The sequence below is a fragment of the Macrotis lagotis genome, chromosome 2 (assembly GCF_037893015.1).
Source record: "Macrotis lagotis isolate mMagLag1 chromosome 2, bilby.v1.9.chrom.fasta, whole genome shotgun sequence".
NCBI classification, from domain to species: Eukaryota; Metazoa; Chordata; class Mammalia; order Peramelemorphia; family Peramelidae; genus Macrotis; species Macrotis lagotis.
The window spans coordinates 129,633,259-129,652,770 of NC_133659.1; the positions used below are offsets into that span (position 1 = coordinate 129,633,259).

The 19,512-nt window shown below is 36.0% G+C and overlaps 1 protein-coding gene and 1 pseudogene across 1 annotated transcript in view; one reads left to right on the top strand and one right to left on the bottom strand.

Annotated features, from left to right (window-relative positions):
• Nucleotides 1-19,512, top strand: part of DNAH14 (dynein axonemal heavy chain 14) — a 577,586-nt gene that overhangs the window by 22,304 nt on the left and 535,770 nt on the right. The window contains 2 exon segments of the mRNA XM_074220908.1: nucleotides 13,977-14,122; nucleotides 17,091-17,240. Coding sequence (XP_074077009.1) covers nucleotides 13,977-14,122; nucleotides 17,091-17,240 — 296 coding nt within the window.
• LOC141510849 (arrestin domain-containing protein 1-like) lies at nucleotides 11,818-13,017 on the bottom strand (annotated as a pseudogene).

The following is a 19,512-nucleotide window of genomic DNA, read 5'->3' on the forward strand; positions in this document are numbered from 1 at the left end:
GTAACTATCATCAGGTGACATAGACTCTGTCTGCCTCAGTTTCCTCAACTGCAAAATGAGGATAATAACAGCACTTTGAGTGATTGTGAGAATCAAATGAGGCAATATTTGGAAAGCAGATATATCAGGCACTTAGTTAATACTTGTTTGAAACACTGCTATAGACCACCCCTCCTTTTAGACACCTTTTTCTTCCTAGGTTTTCATATCACAACTCTCTCTCTCTCTCTCTCTCTCTCTCTCTCTCTCCATCTGTCTGTCTGTCTATCTATCTAATTTATTCTTCCTCAAATCTCATCAACTTCTCAAAGTAGATGACTCCCTATATATTTAGTTCCAGTCACCCTCCTTTGTTTCAGAAACTGCCTTTTGGACATCTTTAGCTGATTTAACCTGTAAGAATCTCAAACTTAATATATCCAAGGCATCATGCCCACCTTCCTTCATTCTCCTTTCTTCCTAAGCTATTTCTGTTGAGAGTACCACTTTCTTCTCAAATCACCCAAGTTCAAAACCTCATCCATAACCAAGTCAGCCCCACACCTCTTTTTTTGCTGTTTTTAATAAATATTTTATTTGTTTTCCAATTATATATAATAGTAGTTTCTACCTATCATTTTTGTAAGGTTTTGAATTTTTCAATTTTTCTCGATCCTTTCTTCCCTCCCCCCTCACAGAAAGCAATCTAATAACCTTTACATTGTTTCCATCCTATGCATTGATCAAAATGGAATGTGTTGAGAGAAGAAAAAAGCATATCCTTGAGGAAGAAATAAAATATCAGATAAGAAAATTATGTTGTACATAAGACAACTTTTTAAAAAATTGAAGGTAATAATTGTTCTTTCTTTAAACTCCACAGTTCTTTCTCTGGCTTATAGATGGCATTCTCCATCACAGATACCCTAAAATTATTCCTGACTATTGCACTGATGGATTAAGTCCATTAATGTTGATCATCTTCCCCAGGTTGCTGTTAGGGTGTATATGTTTTTCTGGTTCTGCTCATCAGTTCATGCAAGTCTTTCCAGGCTTCTTTGAAATCCCATTCCTCCTGATTTCTATTAGAACAATACTGTTCCATCACATACATATACCACAATTAGTGCAATCATTCCCCAATTGATGGATAGCCCCTTGATTTCCAATTCTTTGCCACCACAAACAGACCTGCTATGAATATTTTTATAAATATGTAATTTTTACCCTTTTTCATGATTTCTTCAGGGTATAAAACCAGTAGTGGCATTGCTGGATCAAAGGGTATGCACATTTTCATTGCCCTTTGGTGCCCCAAACTTCTCTCCAATCAGTAAACACCAGTGTTTTCCTCTCACCGCTAAGATCTGTTTGACTGTTTAAAGCCCTTTATAACCTCCTCTCCACCCACTCCCACACATGCCATCATCCACCTTTGATGTATACCTTTACCTTCACCTCCACATGCTCTGGGATCCAGTAACACTGGTTTCCTTGCTATTACATCTTCCAAATTCTGAACATTTTTATTGGCATCCTTCTTCCTTTCTACCTCCTGACTTTCTTCAGGTCCCAGATAAAATCCTGCCCTTGTACAATGCTTAATATTAGTGACTTCCCTATGGTTTACTTCTAGTATAGCTAGTATCTGCCTCAATTGTTCATAGTTGTTTCCATGTATTTCCCCTATTCGAATGTGAGCTAGCACAGTGACTAACAGAGAGAGAGTAGATTCTTAATAAGTGTCTATTTTCATTTATTCTTACCTTTCCCTCACCTCTTATTTCTATCCAGTTTTAAAGTTTTGTCAATTCTACCTTAAAATTATTTTTTACATGTGTGTCCATTCTTTTCATTCCTATAACCCTTACCATCTTTCCCCTTCTAATCAGATTCTCTGCCTTCATCCCTCTCCTATGTGGTACTTCCTCCACACAGTTGTCAAATTCAAATTAATAAAGTACACATCTGATCATATCTTTCCTTATTCAAGAAGTTCCAGGGGCTCCCTCTTGTGTCTAAGAAAAATATCAGTTCAGCTGTTTAGCTTTTAAAACCTATTGCAACTTTCCCAACTCCAGTTTTTCCTTTTCCAGGTTGATTCATGCACTTGATTTATGAACTCTAAATTCCAGCTAAATCTGTCTGTTTAATGTTCCCCAAACAACCTTCACTGTCTTAGCCTTGCCTGGACATTCTTTTCCTACTCTCCTTTGCTTCATGGAATCAGCATTCACTCAGGTGCTATCTTATACTGGAAACCTGTCTTGTTTCTACCTGGCATCAAGTGCCCTATGCCTGAAAATTATTTGGTGTGCATTTTGGGGATAGAAATTAATTTATTTTTGTCTGTGTATCCTTAACACCCAACACAATGACTGGTATATATAATAGGTACTTAATAAATGCTTATTGAATCATAGTGAATTGAATTTTTCCTTTCATTAACTTCAACCTAAAATGTTTGCTGTTATTTTCCTTCTAGATTTTAGATTTCTTCAAATGAGGATATCTAGGATAACTTCTTAATATACATTGCCATGCTCCCCCCAAGCCCAATTCACATATTTTTAATGTCTTGAATAAAGTATATCCATCCAAAGCCATATTCTATTTCTAATTTTCATCCCCCCTAAATATCAATGAATTTCTGTGAAAGAATATTAGATTTCTGTAAAAGGATCTGTATTCAACTTTCATACTTCCTATCTTTTTCACCTTGGGCAAGTCATTTAGCCACACTTAGTTCTCAAAGTGTAGTCTGGGAATTCCTGAAGATCCTCAAGACTTTTTCAGGGAGTGGTTCTCCTGGTCAAAACTAGTTTCAAAATAATAACAAAGAGGTTTTAATTTCTAATATATTAAAATTCTCTCATGATAACACACAGAAGCAAAAGCTCTTGGCTTCTTCACTAACTCTAAGAGTATAAAGGGGTTCTGAGATGAAAAAATATTTAAGAATCTCTGGTTTAGATGATCCCTGAGGGTTCTATAATCTTTTAAGACACATCAAATTTTCCTCCTTGACTTGGTACCTATTTTTATTTTGATTACTGACTAAACTTTGCATGCTTGTGTATAACTATTTGAGGCCATGGATTTAACTCTTGGCCATTTTCTGATCAGAGCTTAAATCCTTCCTCAGATTATTTATTAGTTTAGTGACAGTGAGCAAGTTGCTTAACTTCTCTTAGCCTTAGTTTCCTTATCTGCAAAATCTACCTATCAAGGTTTAAATGAGGAACAAATGTAAAACACTTTGCAAATCTTAAAGTACTATATAAATACTAGCTATTAATATTATTTTTATTTTGTTGATGTGAATTTCTGTTGCTATTCTTCCTACATTGTAACTATACTCATAAGTATCTAATTTTATGGATACATGTTACTAGTTTTCTCTTTCTTCCATCCTTTTCATTTTAAAGTCTATTTAACTAAATTTTCAAGGCACCAGGCAGTATATTTTCTTGCTATACTACAGCCATGAATTTGTCATTTCTGTAATTTAATTGTGGTCCAGAAATTGAAATCCCATTTCTAGATATCATCTTCTTAGCCAACTCTTCACTTCTCAGATGAACTTTTCTGTTCAGCTATTAAGCCTGGAGAATCAATCCTTACCTTCTGCCCCTTTTCTGCAACCTTCATTCCTTAATCATAAGGGACATCAGGGAGTGCAGAAGTAGCAAGTATCCCTTGTAATCCATTACTTCCCCTGCCTAAGCCCCCACTGCCAAGTTTCTGTCAGGTTCTGGGTGCCCTCTTTCAGCTATGGGTTGATCCTGTATTCCTATCCTTTCCAGGGGAAGCAGAGTCTCATCTCCATTTCAACCTTTGAGCTCAATTCCCTTCTTCCTAATAATTTTGGGATCTTTATGTCCCTTCATCTTTGCCCTTCCCTCTATAACCCCCTTCCCCAATGTATATTTGGCCACTCACAATGCTCATGCTTAGATAAGCATGGATTCAGTAACCACAATCCTTCTGGTAAGATGATGGACAATCAGGCCATTTAATTTCTTTTCTCTTGCTGCAATATCCTACAAGACCCTTAGTCATCACCTTCAGATATGTTGATATACCTTAAGAACTCCAAGCTCTTTTTGTTCTCCCTTCCACTGAATTGTTCAGCTCACCAGGCCCCTGCAACAAACCTCACATGTTTATGTATGTAACTTCTCCCACTTATGAGAGATCATTTGATATTTGTATTCTCAAAGTTTATCAAAACACTTGGCTATATTGAGTATTTAGTAAGTTCTTTTTGTTTTTGTCATTCATCCCTTCTCTTCAGGGGGCAGGAATGCTAAAAACAAACTTTTTTTGTTATTTTCAGTGACTGATTTATTTCTTGGGGAATGTCTTCTGTTTATTTATGCCCATGTGAATTTGGAGAAGTGATAATTTAAACTATTTTTCTTTTTTTAATTAATATTTTATTTGTTTTTCCAATTATATACAATAGTAGTTTCTACCCATCATTTTCTGTAAGGTTTTGAATTTTACAATCTATACTCCACCCCCCCTTTCCTCCCCCATCCCCCACAGAAGGCAGTCTGGTAATCTTTTCATTTTTTCCATGCTATACATTGACAGAAATTGAATGTGTTGGGAGAGAAATCATGTCCTGAAGGAGAAAATAAAATATTAGAGATAGCAAAATTATGTAGTACATAAGGCATTTTTTTTTATATAAAATTGAAGGTAATAGACTTTGGCCTTTGTTTAAATTCCATAGTTCTTTCTCTGGATACAAATGGTATTCTCCATTGCAGATAACCCAAAATCATAACTGATTGTTGCACTGATGGAGTGAACAAGCTCATTGAGGTTGATCATCACCCCCATGTTGCTGTTAGGGTGTACAGTGTTATTCAAGTTCTGCTCATCTCACTCAGCATCAGTTCATGCAAATCCTTCCAGGCTTCCCTGAATTCCCATCCCTCTTAGTTTCTAATAGAACAGTAGTGTTCCAAGACATACATATACCACAGTTTGTTAAGCCATTCCCCAATTGAAGGACATTCACTTGATTTCCAATTCTTTGCCATCACAAATAGAGCTGCTATGAATATTTTTGTACAAGTGATGTTTTAACCCTTTTTCATGATCTCTTCAGGGTATAGACCCAGTAGTGATATTGCTAGGTCAAAGGGTATGCACGTTTTTGTTGCCCTTTGGGTGTAACTCTGAATTGTTCTCCAGAAAGGTTGGATGAGTTCACAGCTCCACTAACAATGTATTATTGTCCCAGATTTCTCACATCCTTTCCAACATTGATCAGTGTCCTTTCTAGTCATATTGGCCAGTCTGAGAGGTGTGAAATGGTACCTCAGAGATGCTTTAATTTACATTACTCTAATAAGTAGTGATTTAGAGCAATTTTTCATATCACTATGGATCACTTTGATTTCCTCAGCTGTAAATTGCCTTTGCATATCCTTTGACCAATTGTCAGTTGGGGAATGGCTTTTTTAAATTTGATTTGACTCAGTTCCCTTTATATTTTAGAAATGAGTCCTTTGCCAGAAATACTAGTTGTAAAAATTATTTCCCAACTTATTATATTTCTTTTGATCTTGGTTTCAGTGGTTTTGTTTGCACAAAACCTTTTTAATTTAATGTCACCAGAATTATCTAGTTTGTTTTTAATGATATTCTCCATCTCTTCCTTGGTCATAAACTGCTTCCCTTTCCATAGCTCTGACAGGTAGACTATTCCTTGATCTCTTGGTTTGCTTATAATATTGTTTTTTATGTCTAGATCCTATATCCATTTTGATCTTAAAATACATATACATTATATATATATATATATATATATATATATATATATATATATATGGTGTGAAGTGCTGGTCTAATTCAAATTTCTGCCATACTAACTTCCAATTTTTCCAACAGTTTTTTTTTTTATCAAAGAAAGAGTTTTTATCCCAATAGCTGGACTCTGGGTTTATCAAACAGCAGATTACTATAATCATTTCCTGCTATTGCACCTAGTCTGTTCCACTGATCCACCACTCCATTTCTTAGCCAATACCAGAGTTTTGATGACTGATGCTTCATAAATTTTAGATCTAGTAGGGCTAAACCACCTTCTTTTGTACTTTTTTTTCATTAAATCCTTGAAGATTCTTGACTTTTTATTTCTCCACATAAATTTATTTACAATTTTTTCTAACTCATTAAAGTAATTTTTTGGAATTTTGATTAAAGGGCACTAAACAAGTAGTTTAATTTTAGTAGAACTGTCATTTTATTATATTAATTGGGGGTTTTGATTTATTCTTTCTCTAATTTTTTATTTACATCCTTAATTCATGGATTTCCTCTTTCTCTATTTTATTCATGTAAGCAGTTAAGGATATATTCCCAAATAACTGCCTTGGCTGTATTGCATAAGTTTTGGTATATTATCTCATTATTGTCATTATCAAGGATAAAATCATTAATTCTCTCTATAATATTTTGTTTGACCCACTCAATCTTTAAGCACTTCACACCCTATATATAAGCACTTCACACCATATATATATATATATGAAGATCAAAATGGATAGGATTTAGACATAAAAAGCAATATTATAAGCAAACAAAGAGATCAAGCAATAGTTTACCTGTCAGATCTATGGAAAGGGAAGCAGTTCATGACCAAGGAAGAGAGATGGAGAACATCATTTTACTGATGTAAATTAAAGCATCTCTGAGTTATTTAGTTGTAATTAGTTTCAGATCTGTCTCTTCATGGCCCTTTATTGCATGTGATTTTTATTGCATTATGATCTGAGAAGGTAGTATTCATTATTTCTGCCTTTCTATATTTGATTATAAGATTCTTATGCCCTAATTTATGGTCAATTTTTGTGTAAATACCATGTACTTCAGGGAAAAAAAAGATATATTCCTTTCTATCCCCATTCAATTTCCTCCAAAGGCCTCTCATGTCTAGGTTTTCTAACCTTCTATTTATCTCCTTAACTTTCTGCTTTATTTTATGGTTTGATTTATCTTAATCTGAGAGAGGGAGGTTGAGATCTCCCACCAGTAGAGTTTTGCTGTCTATGCCTTCCTGTAGCTCATTCAGCTTCTTCTCTAAGAATTTGGATCCTATACCACTTGGTGATTACATATTTAGTATTGAAATTTCTTCATTGTCTATGGTACCTTTTAAGAGGATAGAATTTCCTTCCTTATCTCTTTTAAGGAAATCTATTTTAGCAGCTGCATTGTCTAAGATAATGTTTGCTATCCCCTCCTTTTTCACTCTGACTGAAGCAAAATATACTCTCCTCCAACCTTTTACCTTTACTCTATATGTTTCTCTTTGCTTCAAATAAGTCTCTTGTAAGCAGCATATTGTAAGATTCTGGTTTTTAATCCATTCTACTATTCACTTACATTTGACGGGAGAGTTCGTCCCATTTGCATTCAAAGTTATAAATACTAACTCTTTATTGCCCTCCATGTTATCTTCCCTATGTTTTTATTTTTCCTCTTTTTTAACTTTATCTATATTCCCCAGTATTTTACTTCTGAATACCACCTCTTTCAGTATTTTTGTCCCCATATATCCACCTCTCCCCTATCTTTCTCTTTTCCCTTTGCCCCTTCTTCCTTCCCTTCCTTCTGTTAGTTCCCTTTTTCCTCCCCCCCTTCCCCTTTTAATATTTGAAAGGTTAATAAGTTTCTTAACTTAACTGAATGTGAGTCTGTTAATCCTTCTGTGAGCCAAATCTGATGAGAGAAAGATTCAGGCAGTTTTCACTTCCTCCCTTCTTTCCCTCTATTGCAAGAGGTCCTTTGTACCTCTTTATGTAATGTGATTTACCCCATCAAATCTCCTCCATTCTCCCTTCTCTTTACTATCTACCCCCGCTTTTGTTTTGCAAGGCAATGAGGTTAAGTGGCTTGCCCAAGGCCACACAGCTAGGTAATTATTAAGTGTCTGAGGCCAGATTTGAACTCAGGTACTCCTGACTCCAGGGTCAGTGCTCTATCCTCTGCACCACCTCGTGCCCCCCACCCCACCCCTTTTAAAGGAGATACTGTTTTTAAATCATTCTGAGTCACAGACAAGTCATGAGTGTCCATTACTTCTGGCTAAGTATACTCTCTCTAATAGAGTTGCAATTCTCAATAGTTATGATAATCTTTCTCCCAGGTGGGGACATAGTCAGTTTCATCTTACAGGATAGCAATTCTTTTTTCTTTTCCATTTTTTACCTTTTCATGTGTCTCTTGAGTCTCCTGTTTGAAGTCCAAATTTTCTATTTAACTCTGGTCTTTTTGTCAGGAAAAGTTGGAAGTCTCCTATTTCATTAAATGTCCATCTTTTCCCCTGGAAGAGAAGGTTCAGTTTTGCAGAATAATAAAGTCTTGGTTGCATTCCAAGCTCCCTTGCTCTTTGGAATATCATATTCCAGGCTCTTCAATCCCTTAATGTTGATGCAGCCAGGTCCTGTGTAATTCTTATTGTGGTTCCTTGGTATCTAAATTGTTTCTTTCTGGCTGCTTGCAGGATTTTCTCTTTTGTCTGATGGTTCTGAAATTTGGCCACAATATTCCTTGGTGTTTTCATTTTGGGATCCTTTTCAGAAGTGGATTGATGTATTCCCCCCCCCAGTAGTCTTTTTTATTTTGAATTTTTTTAGTTTATTTATTTTATATTATTACAATAATCTTGTTATAAGAGTAAACATAAGCCCCCTTCCCCACAAAAAGATGAGAAACCTCGAGAATAATAAGAGAGAAAAAAATGTACTTCAGTCTGTGTTCAGATTCCAATGACTCTATCTCTGGTATGAGTTGCTTTCTTTATCATAAGTCCACCAGAGAAGTTGCTTCAATATTTTTTTCCACAATTGCTATTCCTAGCTGTATTTCTCTCCACTCTGTTCCTCCCCATTCTCATTTATTCTATTCTCTCTCTTCCTTCTCCCTGTCCCTGCTCAGAAGTGTGTTGTATCTGAGTACTCTCTCCCAAAATCTTCTCTCTCTTCTGTCACCTACTCTCCTCTTCCCTTCCCCCCATCCCCTTTATCCCATCCCTTTCCTCTAATTTTTCTCTAGGGTAAGATAGATTTCTTATCTATAACTATAACTTATCTATAACCTCCTCCCTTTAATATATAGCTTGGTATTCATCACTTTCTCTTTTCTAGACTTGGGTTTCCTTTGGGCAACCTCTTTTAGGCATATTATGGCACAGGCTCAAATTTAACATTGCTATTGACTCCTCTTTGAATCTACCCATTCAACCATTTCTGAATCCATCTCCTGAAAAGAACACCTTTTGTTCTTTATTCCTTTCATTCCTGTTCCCCTCATCCATTTCCCTTCTATATCTATAACTATAACTATAACTATATTTCTTATCTATAACAATATCTATGAGTGTGTATCAAGTGCCATTTCTGATGAGAATGATGAAGATCACTTACCTGAGAAAGATCTTGTTGGTAGATGTTCTCCTTTGTTCTTCTCTGGATTTTGTGGTTTTGAATTCTGTTAAGAGACTCGGTTCATATTATTTCTGAGGGAAAGCCAGGAGACCTTAGCACAGTTCCTGATTTCTCTATGCCATCTTGGCTGGACGTGCTCAAAAAGCATTTTTGATAGACCTTGAGAAGTTCTGTGTTATGTCTTACATACATAACCCAAAAAGTGAACAGAACTCTCTGTTGCTATGAGATTGGTTCTTTTGAGAAAAATGTTATCATTTGCCATTATTCTTCTTCTCTGACCTCTACCTGTTGTTCCTTGTTTTATCTTTGGTAGCTAAACAGAAAAATATATGAATTTATTTTTCTACATGACATTACTTCATGTACTTGAAGACAAATAGTATATCCTACCTGAAACTTCTTTAAGCTAAACAACCCAGTTCTTTTCACTGATTCTCATATAGTAAGAGTTTGAGACCCTTCACCGTTCTGGATGCTCTCCTCTAGACTCTGGTTTATCTTTGTACTTTCTAAAATGTAGATGAGCTGCAACATAAAGTCTACAAAAAGCATGTTGATTCATTCTTTTCTTTCTGGAAGCACTACCTTTCTCAATAACAATTCAAAAGATCATGGACTTTTTTGGCTTTCAGATCATATTTTTGACTCATAATTGAGGATGGAGTCCAAGTCCAATCTTTTTTGAATAAGCCTACAGTGTAGCCACATTTCTCCCATCATATCTTGTCTTTTTGAAGTTGATTTTTTTCCCCAACTCACATTTAAGACTTTACTTTTATCCCTATTAAATTTTATCTCACTATCAGCCAAATCTAGCCTGACAAAAGCTTTTTTGACCCTGGCACTTTGCATCATCTGTAGATTTGAAAAAGATGATGTGTGCCCTGTTCTAAGTCATTAATAAAAAGGTTAAGTAACTCTTAGCTAAAAACTAGATTGGCACTCTTCTAAGTCCTCCACAGGCTCAAATTTAACATCAATATTCACTCCTCTTTGAATCTACTCATTCAACCATTTCTGAGTCCATCTCCTGAAAGGAACACCCTTTGTTCTTTATTCCTCTCATTCCTGTTCTCCTCAGCCATTTCCCCTCCAAAGTCCATTTCTTTTCTTTCTTTCTTTTTTTTTTTTTAACAAAACAAAAGCTTTATTTACATATAAATTTTCATGCCTCCAAGGCTGGGGGTGGTGGTGGTGGGTGGAACAAGGGAAAGAGGGCAGGCATATTTATCAATAAATACCTGAACAGGAGAGGGAGGAGGGGTCTAGATAAAACAGAACCAAATAACTGGAAAGGACAGGATTCTCTATGGCTCTTGAAGCTTCCCTAAACTCCAGAACAGGTCTGCCCCATGAGTTAATCCAAGTAATCTCTCTCAGTATTGCACATTTGCTTTAAAGTTACTGGCCAAACTGGAGCTAAGACTAACCAACCTGAAGGAAGAGAAAAGCTTCCTGGATAGCTTGGAAGGAAGTAAGGGGGAGGCAGAGAACAGAACAGGTCACCAAGATGCTACTCACTCTCCCAGACAGCCAAGAGGCTTAGACATTACTAGGAAACAAACTAAGATGGTTGCAGAACCAACCATGCCATAGTATGCCTAGAACAGGTTGCCCAAAGGAAACCCAAGTCCAGAAGAGAGAAAGTGATGAGTACCAAGCTATATATTAGTTAAAGGGAGGAGGTTATAGGTTATAATTCAGTAGATGTAAGGGAGAGCAATGGAACCAACTCACCTATCTCCACCCTACCCATAGTCCCACATGGGGACAGGAAGTTAAAAACCAATCCCTAAGGTCTCTTGCCCCAGCTCAGTATGTACAGAGAATGATCCTGGCCATAGGAGATTGGCAGGAGAGCTCTTCATGCTATCCAAGAAAGCCAGGGCTATAGCAATGCTCCCCCCAGCATGAGAACAGAAGGAGGAAAGGCACAAGAGGAAGGACTAGTGAAAGTTTCCCCAGAGTGATTGATTGATTGAATCCTGGGAACAAGGGAAGGCCCTTCCCTTAGATAAAACAATCAGTCTTCTCTGCACTAGAGCCAGTTTAGATTTCAGCCCTTTCAGGGCCCTGTAGCCTTTATGGGAAATGGGGATGCACAGTACAGCTGGAGCCCCAAGACCTCTCCCATACACTGCCCAACCTGAAAGGCAAACAGTCCAGGGTTTAAGGCAAGGTGGGGAAGGGGGAGGGAAGTCTACAAGGAGATACAAAGTCAGAGGTCAGATGATCCAGTGGATATGAGCCTCCTCCTTCCCTCAAGGCCAAAGATTCAGCCCACAGCTCCTTCCCTTGGCTGCAATGAAACCTTGGTCTGAGGCAGTGGCCACAGGAGGTCCACTAGATGGTCTAAGGAACCCACAAATCAGTTCCCATTGCTGGAGCCTGAGCTGGCACTGCTGCAATTCTTCATAGAATGGGGGTGCCTCGTAAGGATAGTCCTATGTGCTATACTTGGGTGTCAAGATCAGGTCACTGACTGTAGACATAGGGACCACAGGGCCTTCAGAAAAGTAGGGAACAGTGGCACCTGTGGACAAGCAAAGGACAGGCCAGCCAGGGCCTAGTGAACCATCTTCAGGGCCAGCCTCAGCCAGGGTCTTTGGAAAGCTCAGGCCAAGTATATAACTGAAGGGCCTTGCTGACTGCTGCTGTGACTGGCTCATGGTAGGGAGGGAGACATTGACCACAGGACAAGATCCAGAGGATGCCATGTCCAAGTCCTCAAGTGGTGCAGTAGGCACCGGGGGAGGATGGGTGTCTAGAAAGGGCTGGGTCAGGACTCAGTGGAGGGCAATTCACTGCAATGTTGTCAATGAAAAGGGACAAATTCACTGTTGCTTCAGGTGCCTTCAGTGAGACCTGAGTATAGTTAGTCTATGTGGATGAGGCTGCAGCTAGGCAGCACTGACTGTGGCAGGGCTGGCACCAAGATCTGCTCCTGCCATTCAGCTCATTTCCAGGCCTTCACCCATGAGCCTTCACCTAATACAATTGTCTGAAGATCATAGATCCAATGCTTGGGCTTGTAGGATACTTTCTGGAGGAGGCTGGCCACCACAGGTCCAGTATCCTTGCCAGATTAGCTCTCAATATCTGCACCAAACTGGACCACCTGACCCACAACCTAGCCTCTGAGGTCAGTGTTTGCAGTGAGAATTACACTCCCACTCTTCACCAACTTGTAAGAGAACTTCTTGGTAGTTATGGTCTCATTGTGTTGACCTCGATTTCTGGGAGGCTGTGGAGGTTCAAGGGACAGAGGATGTAGAAGATAGGACTGCATTTGTGGTCCTTGGAGAAGCACGGGGTGTCTGTTGATTACAGCTCATAACTGGTTCTGTCTTTTCTGCTCTTATATTTCACTGTGCCTTCGTGAATTCTTATTTCTTTTGACCCAGATATCATCAATTTAGCATAAATACATAAATCATTCAGCTCTAATGGCAACCTTCCATTATTCTCTCTAGTAGTCACTGCATCCCTATTCACACTTTCCAAGACTGAGTGACTTTTTTGATGCAACAGACCAGGAGGAATAGGAGACACACTTCTTTCTCCCCATTGCTACTTAAGCTTAGTCACTTTGCCACTTTTCCTCAACAGTCTATCCTAATTTTATTGTGGGGTTAACCTATACCCTTATCTTCCCCTTACTTCCTCCCCTTGCTCAAACTAATCAAGAGATAGTAATGTCACCAAAAAAAAATCAGAAAATGAAAGTATTCAGGGTGGTTAGCAGCATCAAAAGCAAATCTTACAAAAGACTGAGAATTGGTAAAAACCCATCACATTTAGTAATTAAGAGAACAATAGTGATTTTTGGAGAGATCAGTTTCAGTTGAATGGTAATATCAGAAGCCAAAATTGCAAAAAATTTGAGGAGTGAAAGTACAAGGTAAAAAAAGTAAGTTTTGATAACTTTTTCAAAGGGTTTGTCTGAGTTAAGAGAAAGAGTCAAGGGTAGGTTTTTTTGTTTTTCTTTTTAGATTTTTTTTCAAGGCCAATGGGGTTAAGTGGCTTGCCCAAGGCCACACAGCTAAGTAATTATTAAGTGTCTGAGGCCAGATTTGAACCCAGGTACTCCTGACTCCAGGGCCGGTGCCCTATCCACTGCACCACCTAGCCGCCGCGAAGGTTTTTTTTTTAAAGGATAGTTGAGACTTAGACATGTTTGAAGGCAAAAGAGAATGAACTATATAATAAGAAAAGATTAAGGATTCAAGAGATGAGCAGATGTTTGAGGATCCTATCTGTTGGAGGAAAAAGCCCTAGTGATAAGATCAAGTTCTTTCTGAGGAGTGGAGAGAATTAAAAATTTTGATGATCATAAAGCTCAGGAGTAGAAAGGATGAAATAAATAAAGAAAATGATATAAGAGATTATGGTCAGAGAGGAGAATGGCAGAGGTTCTAATTAGGGAAATTGAATATATGTGGGAAAGTTCAGAGAAGAAATTATAAATAAAAATAACTTAATTTGTGTGAATATTTAATTATAACATTGTTTTCTCTATTATTCAAGTATCTGGAAAGCTGAAAAGAAAAAAGATCTACATGAAGTGAATTTTGAGGTTAGTCAATCTACTGAAGACACAGCTTTAAATTCTCCAGTAATTCCTAACTCTGAGGTGACACCTAGCATTCCATTGCATGAAGAACAATTTTCAGGCATGTCAATTTCTGCAATATTTGACTATTGTAAAAAGAAATTTTATAAGATATTTAAAGAGGAGAAATACAGGTTAAATAAAGTCTAAAATAATATTTTATAGATGATTCTTTAGAACAGGTTTGTAATATACTTGTGCTTTTTTAAGCATCTATTTGATGGAAATATGTTAAATATGATTGTAAATGTATAATCTACATCAGATTGCTTGTTTTCATGGGGAGAGGGAAGGAGAGGGAGGAAGACAGAAAACTGTGGAACACAAAATCTTACAAAAAATGAGTGTTGAAACTATCTTTGCATGTTATTGGAAAAAATAAAGATTTTTTTTAAAAGTCTAAGTTAAACTTAAATTATATTCCTATGTATAAAAGTCAGATAATCTTCACTATTGAACATAATTGAGAGGTTCAGTCCTTTGATTGAATCTGACTCCATTTTCATTTCCAATCTTTGTTTGGTTTTGTCTCCAGTGAACATCATAGCCTTATCCAAGATAATATGATCACCTGAAATTTCATTTTTTGCTAATTGACTCAGTTTTTGATTATTGATATATTCTCATCTCCCCTTGTTGCCTCTCCATTCTGATTGGAAGACTGAAGAATAGAGCACTAAACTCATCCTAAAGCCTTCCTTTATAGAGGGCTAAGATCTGAAATTTCCAGATAACTCTCCAATTTCTATCAGCAGCTCATCTTGATTTCAACTCTGTGGAATGCTATGCCCCTTTTTGTTGTCATTTCTCATTTTTAGATTATAAATTACTTGAAGGCAGAGATTATCTTTGTTTTTCTTTAATTTTATCCCAGCACTTCTCTCTAATCTATAGCATGTTCAGGAAACAAATTCCAGTGCTTCCTTATCACTCCCAAATTCAAATATAAAATTCTCTGTTTAGCATTCAAAGCTTGTTGTTCCCTCCATCACATGCTTTTCCAGTTTTTTTATACCTTATTTTATTTTCCCCCATGTCCTCTATGATCCAGTGATCTTACTATTCCTTGCACAAGGAACTCCCATCTCCTGACTGGCCATTTTCATTGTCTGTACCCAGTGACATACTTGCTTCTGTTTCTTGACTCTTCTATCTTTCTATACATTCTTGTCTGTTTTCTACATGAAGACTTTTCTAATTGTTCTTGATGATCTCCAGTTTGTTATATAAACATAAATGTATGTATGTATGTATGTATGTATGTACATATACACATTATTTGTACATTATTATTTTCATTCTATCTTCCCCATTAAAATCTGAATTCCTGTAGAGCAGGGACTATCTTTTGTTTTTCTGTGTATCTCCAGTGTTTATCATACTGCTAGTATAATGTGATTATTTAATAAATGATTATTTATTGATTGTTGGCAAGCAGGGACATTTTCCCCCATCTGTATATCTTTATACCTTTAGCTTCTGCTTTACTGCTAATGAGAACATTTTTAGAACTTTGTTAAATAACAGTGGAAAAGGGGGACATCTTTGCATTATTCCTTTATTTTCTAGGCCTGTTAGGCTACATTGTAATGTGTGGAAAATGTGGGAGTAATGAATATTAAGGCTGAAAAAGTAGGCTGCCACCTTGGTTGAGTATGATTTTAAATGCTAAACAGAGATTATATTTGATTCTAGAAATAATAGGGAGACGCTGAAGTTTATCAAGTGGATGAATGAGGTGATTACAACTAAATGTGTAGAGGATGACTGAGACCTGAAACTTCCATTTCAATATGGGAGTAGAAGAAATAAGAGCCTTCACCAAAGTTGTGACTATGGGAATTGTAGGAACTGATGCTTGTGTGTTTCCCCTGTCTCATTTACTTGCCCTATTCCACATTCTTGAATTTACTTAAATTTTTGTCTGTTTATATATTTCTCTCTTTTGACTCTTCTCTTTTCCAACTCAAAGTTCAAAATTTTTCCTCTCTGTCTCCCACACATCCTCTCATTTTGCGTCATATTTTTCTCAAGTTCTTCCCTGCTTTGTTCTCATGATTTTTCTTTCATTCAGTAAATTCTAACTCTTATGAGTCATCATTTATTCCTTCTTTATTCCCTTTGTAACCCATTTGGAGTGAAATCTTTTGAAGTATCAAATTTAAGTTTCTTCTTTCATCTCACTTTCATATTTTTGTTTTTATTGCAAAGCAAAGCATATTATGGTCTCTTTTTAAAAATTTCTTTTATAATTTTCCTTTCTTTCTCATTTTTTTTCATTCCCATTTATTCAAATTCCTTTTTTACAACATGACTAATATGTAAATATGTTAAATGCAAATATACATGAACAACTTTTACCAGACTGTTTACCTCTATGAGGAGGGAGTTGGAAGGGAGGGTGGTAGAAAAATGTGGAATTCATAAATTTGCCAGTGGATGAATATTGAGAAACTACCATTGTACATTATTGGAAAAAATAAAATTTCAATTAAAAAAAAATAAAAACATGAAAACACATGGACTTATGATGGAAGAGGTTATCTACTTCCAGAGAACTGATAAATAGAAATATGCAACAGATTCAGAACCAGAAGTCAGCAGAACCAGGGAAACAATTTATATAATAATTACAGTATTGTAGAGAAAGTCTATAAAAGGAAAGGTTTTAGAACTCTGATGAGAGTGCCTGAGAGACAATGAACTTATAATGCAAAAAGAGTCATACATTTTCAGACATAGCTAAAGTAGGAATTTGTTTTATCAAATTATCTAAATGTGTATGGAGGGATTTAAAAAATAATCTTGCTTAAAGTGTAGGATGTATTATAACAGAATTAATTTTTTAAAGTATTTTTAATTGAAAAAATAAATTTTTTGAAAATAGAAAAAAACAGAGAACTCTTAAAATAATCCCACTTCAAAATTTGCTTTTGACTTATGATAAGATAAATATAAATATGTATATATAATACATATACATATATATCATATGATATATATTTAATTAGTGAAACTTTTCATTTCAGATTCTTCTGAGCACCCTCTAAATGAGTATATGGCTTCTGAAGAATCAGATTTTCAGGAAGAGAAGGTTGAAAAGGAACAAAAAGATAAGAAGAAAATGCCTTATTATATGAGGAAAGATTTTGGGAACCGTGATCTATATGATTCAACAGGTATGTAATTTCAGATAGCCTTCTTTTATAATAGTTGTTCAGGTATCGATGACCATATGAATGTTCTAAACCCTCTATTCTTTTCTTCCTTCTATTGAATAAACCCAATTTATCCTGTCCATATTTGTTTGAAAAAGTCATTTATATGGATCATTAAACTATGAGCTCCTCTTTGCCTTTCACAGTACCTGGGATATATTGTTGTTATTGTCATTTTTTTTCTTGACTATTTGTGACCCCATTTTGGGGTTTTCTTGACAAATATACTAGAGTGGTTTGTTGTTTCCTTCTACAGCTTATTTTTCAGATAAGTAAACCAAAGTAAACAAGGTTAAATGACTTGCAGCTAGTATTTGATTTGAACTTAAGACTTTCTGTCACTAGGTCCAATGTACTTTCCACTGATTCAACCAGCTGTCTCAAAGTATATCATTTCTAACTTTTCTAAAATCTTCCCATTCCTATTTCTTTCTTAGTTATCTTTGGTTGGATTTGGCTAGATCTGAAAGAAGTACATTGATTCCCCCCTCCCCCAAGTATTATAATTTTACTCTTTCCCCCCTGTAAATCCTTTAAGAATTTATATGCAATTTCATTTGCTGTACATATATTGATAGATATTTGCTACTAATTGCCTAATGTATATAAACTTAATGTAGTTTTCCTATTTCTTTTAATCAAGTTTAATTTTACTATTGTCTTATTTGAGATCATGCTTTTCTGATTGAAGCTGACTAGCTCATAGTAAAAAGATTCTATTCTTTGTCCATTTTTGAAAATGGGGAAAGGCATTATTACCTCCTATAAATTACTGAGACCCTTCATGAACAATTTTTCCCATTTCATATATCCTATTTTCTGTGATATTTGGCTTGGCAGATAGATATGTCAGTTTTGTCATCACCCCAACATTTGAATTAAAAGACCTCTTGGTATTATGCAAGAACCCTCCTTCCTGAATAAGGAAACAACCATAAATCTATTCATTGCTCTTAATATTCACATCCCAAATCAACCTTGATCTCATGAATCTTTACTTTTTTAATGAAATTTTATTTTATTTTCAAATTACATGCAAGGGTAGTTTTCAGCATTCATCCATTTGCAAGGTTATGAGTTGCACATTTTTCTACCATCCTCCATTCCCTCTTCCTTCCCCATAGTGGAAAACAATCTGGTAAAATTTGTACTTGTACAAAAATATTTAACATATTTCCATATTAGTCATGTTGTGAAAAAGGAATTAGATCTAAGGGGAAAGAAAAGAGACTGAGAAAGAAAGGAAAAACATAAAATAAGTTTTAAAAAAGGGAACATAATATGGTTTGCTCTGCATTCAGATTCCACAGTTTTTTCCTCTGGATGCGAACAGCATTGTCCATACCAGTTCTCATAGGATAGTCCTTAATCTCTGAACTGCTTAGATGAGCTGCATTCATCATAGCTGATCATCCCATATTGTTGTTGTTAATGTGTGGAATTTTTCTTGGTTTTGCTCATTTCACTCAGTCTCATTTCATGCAAGTCTTTCTATGCTTCTTTAAAGTCTGACCACTCATGATTTTTTAGGGTTTTTTTAGGGGTTTTTTTTTTTTTTTTTGGCTTGCCCAAGGCCACACAGCTAGGTAATTATTAAGTGTCTGAGACCAGATTTGAACCCAGGTACTCCTGACTCCAGGGCCAGTGCTTTATCCACTAGCTGCCCCTCACTCATGATTTTTTAACAGTAAAATAGTACTCCACCACACTCATATACCATAACTTGTTCTGCCATTCCCCAATTGATGGGCATCTCCTCAATTTCCAATTCTTTAACACTAAAAAAAGAGCTGCTATAAATATTTTTGAACATGTGAGACTTTTCCAATATAATCTCTTTGGGATTTAAACCTAGCAATGGTATTGCTGGATCAATGGGTATGCACAGTTTTATCAGCCTTTGGGAATATTTCCTAATTGCTCTCCAGAATGTATGGATCAGTCTACAACTCTACCAAAAACTAGTGTCCCAATTTTCCCACACCTGTTCCAATATTGCTTAATTTTCTTTTTTTGTTATCTTAGCCAATCTGATAGGTGTTAGGAGGCACACTGTAGTTGTTTTAATTTTCATTTCTCTAATCAATAATGATTTGGAGCATTTTTTCATGTGATTATAAATAGATTTAAATCATCTAAAACTGCATGTTCATATCCATGTTCATATAATTTGATTCAGTTCTCTTATATATTTTAGAAATGAGTCCTTTATCAGAAACACTCACTGTGAAAA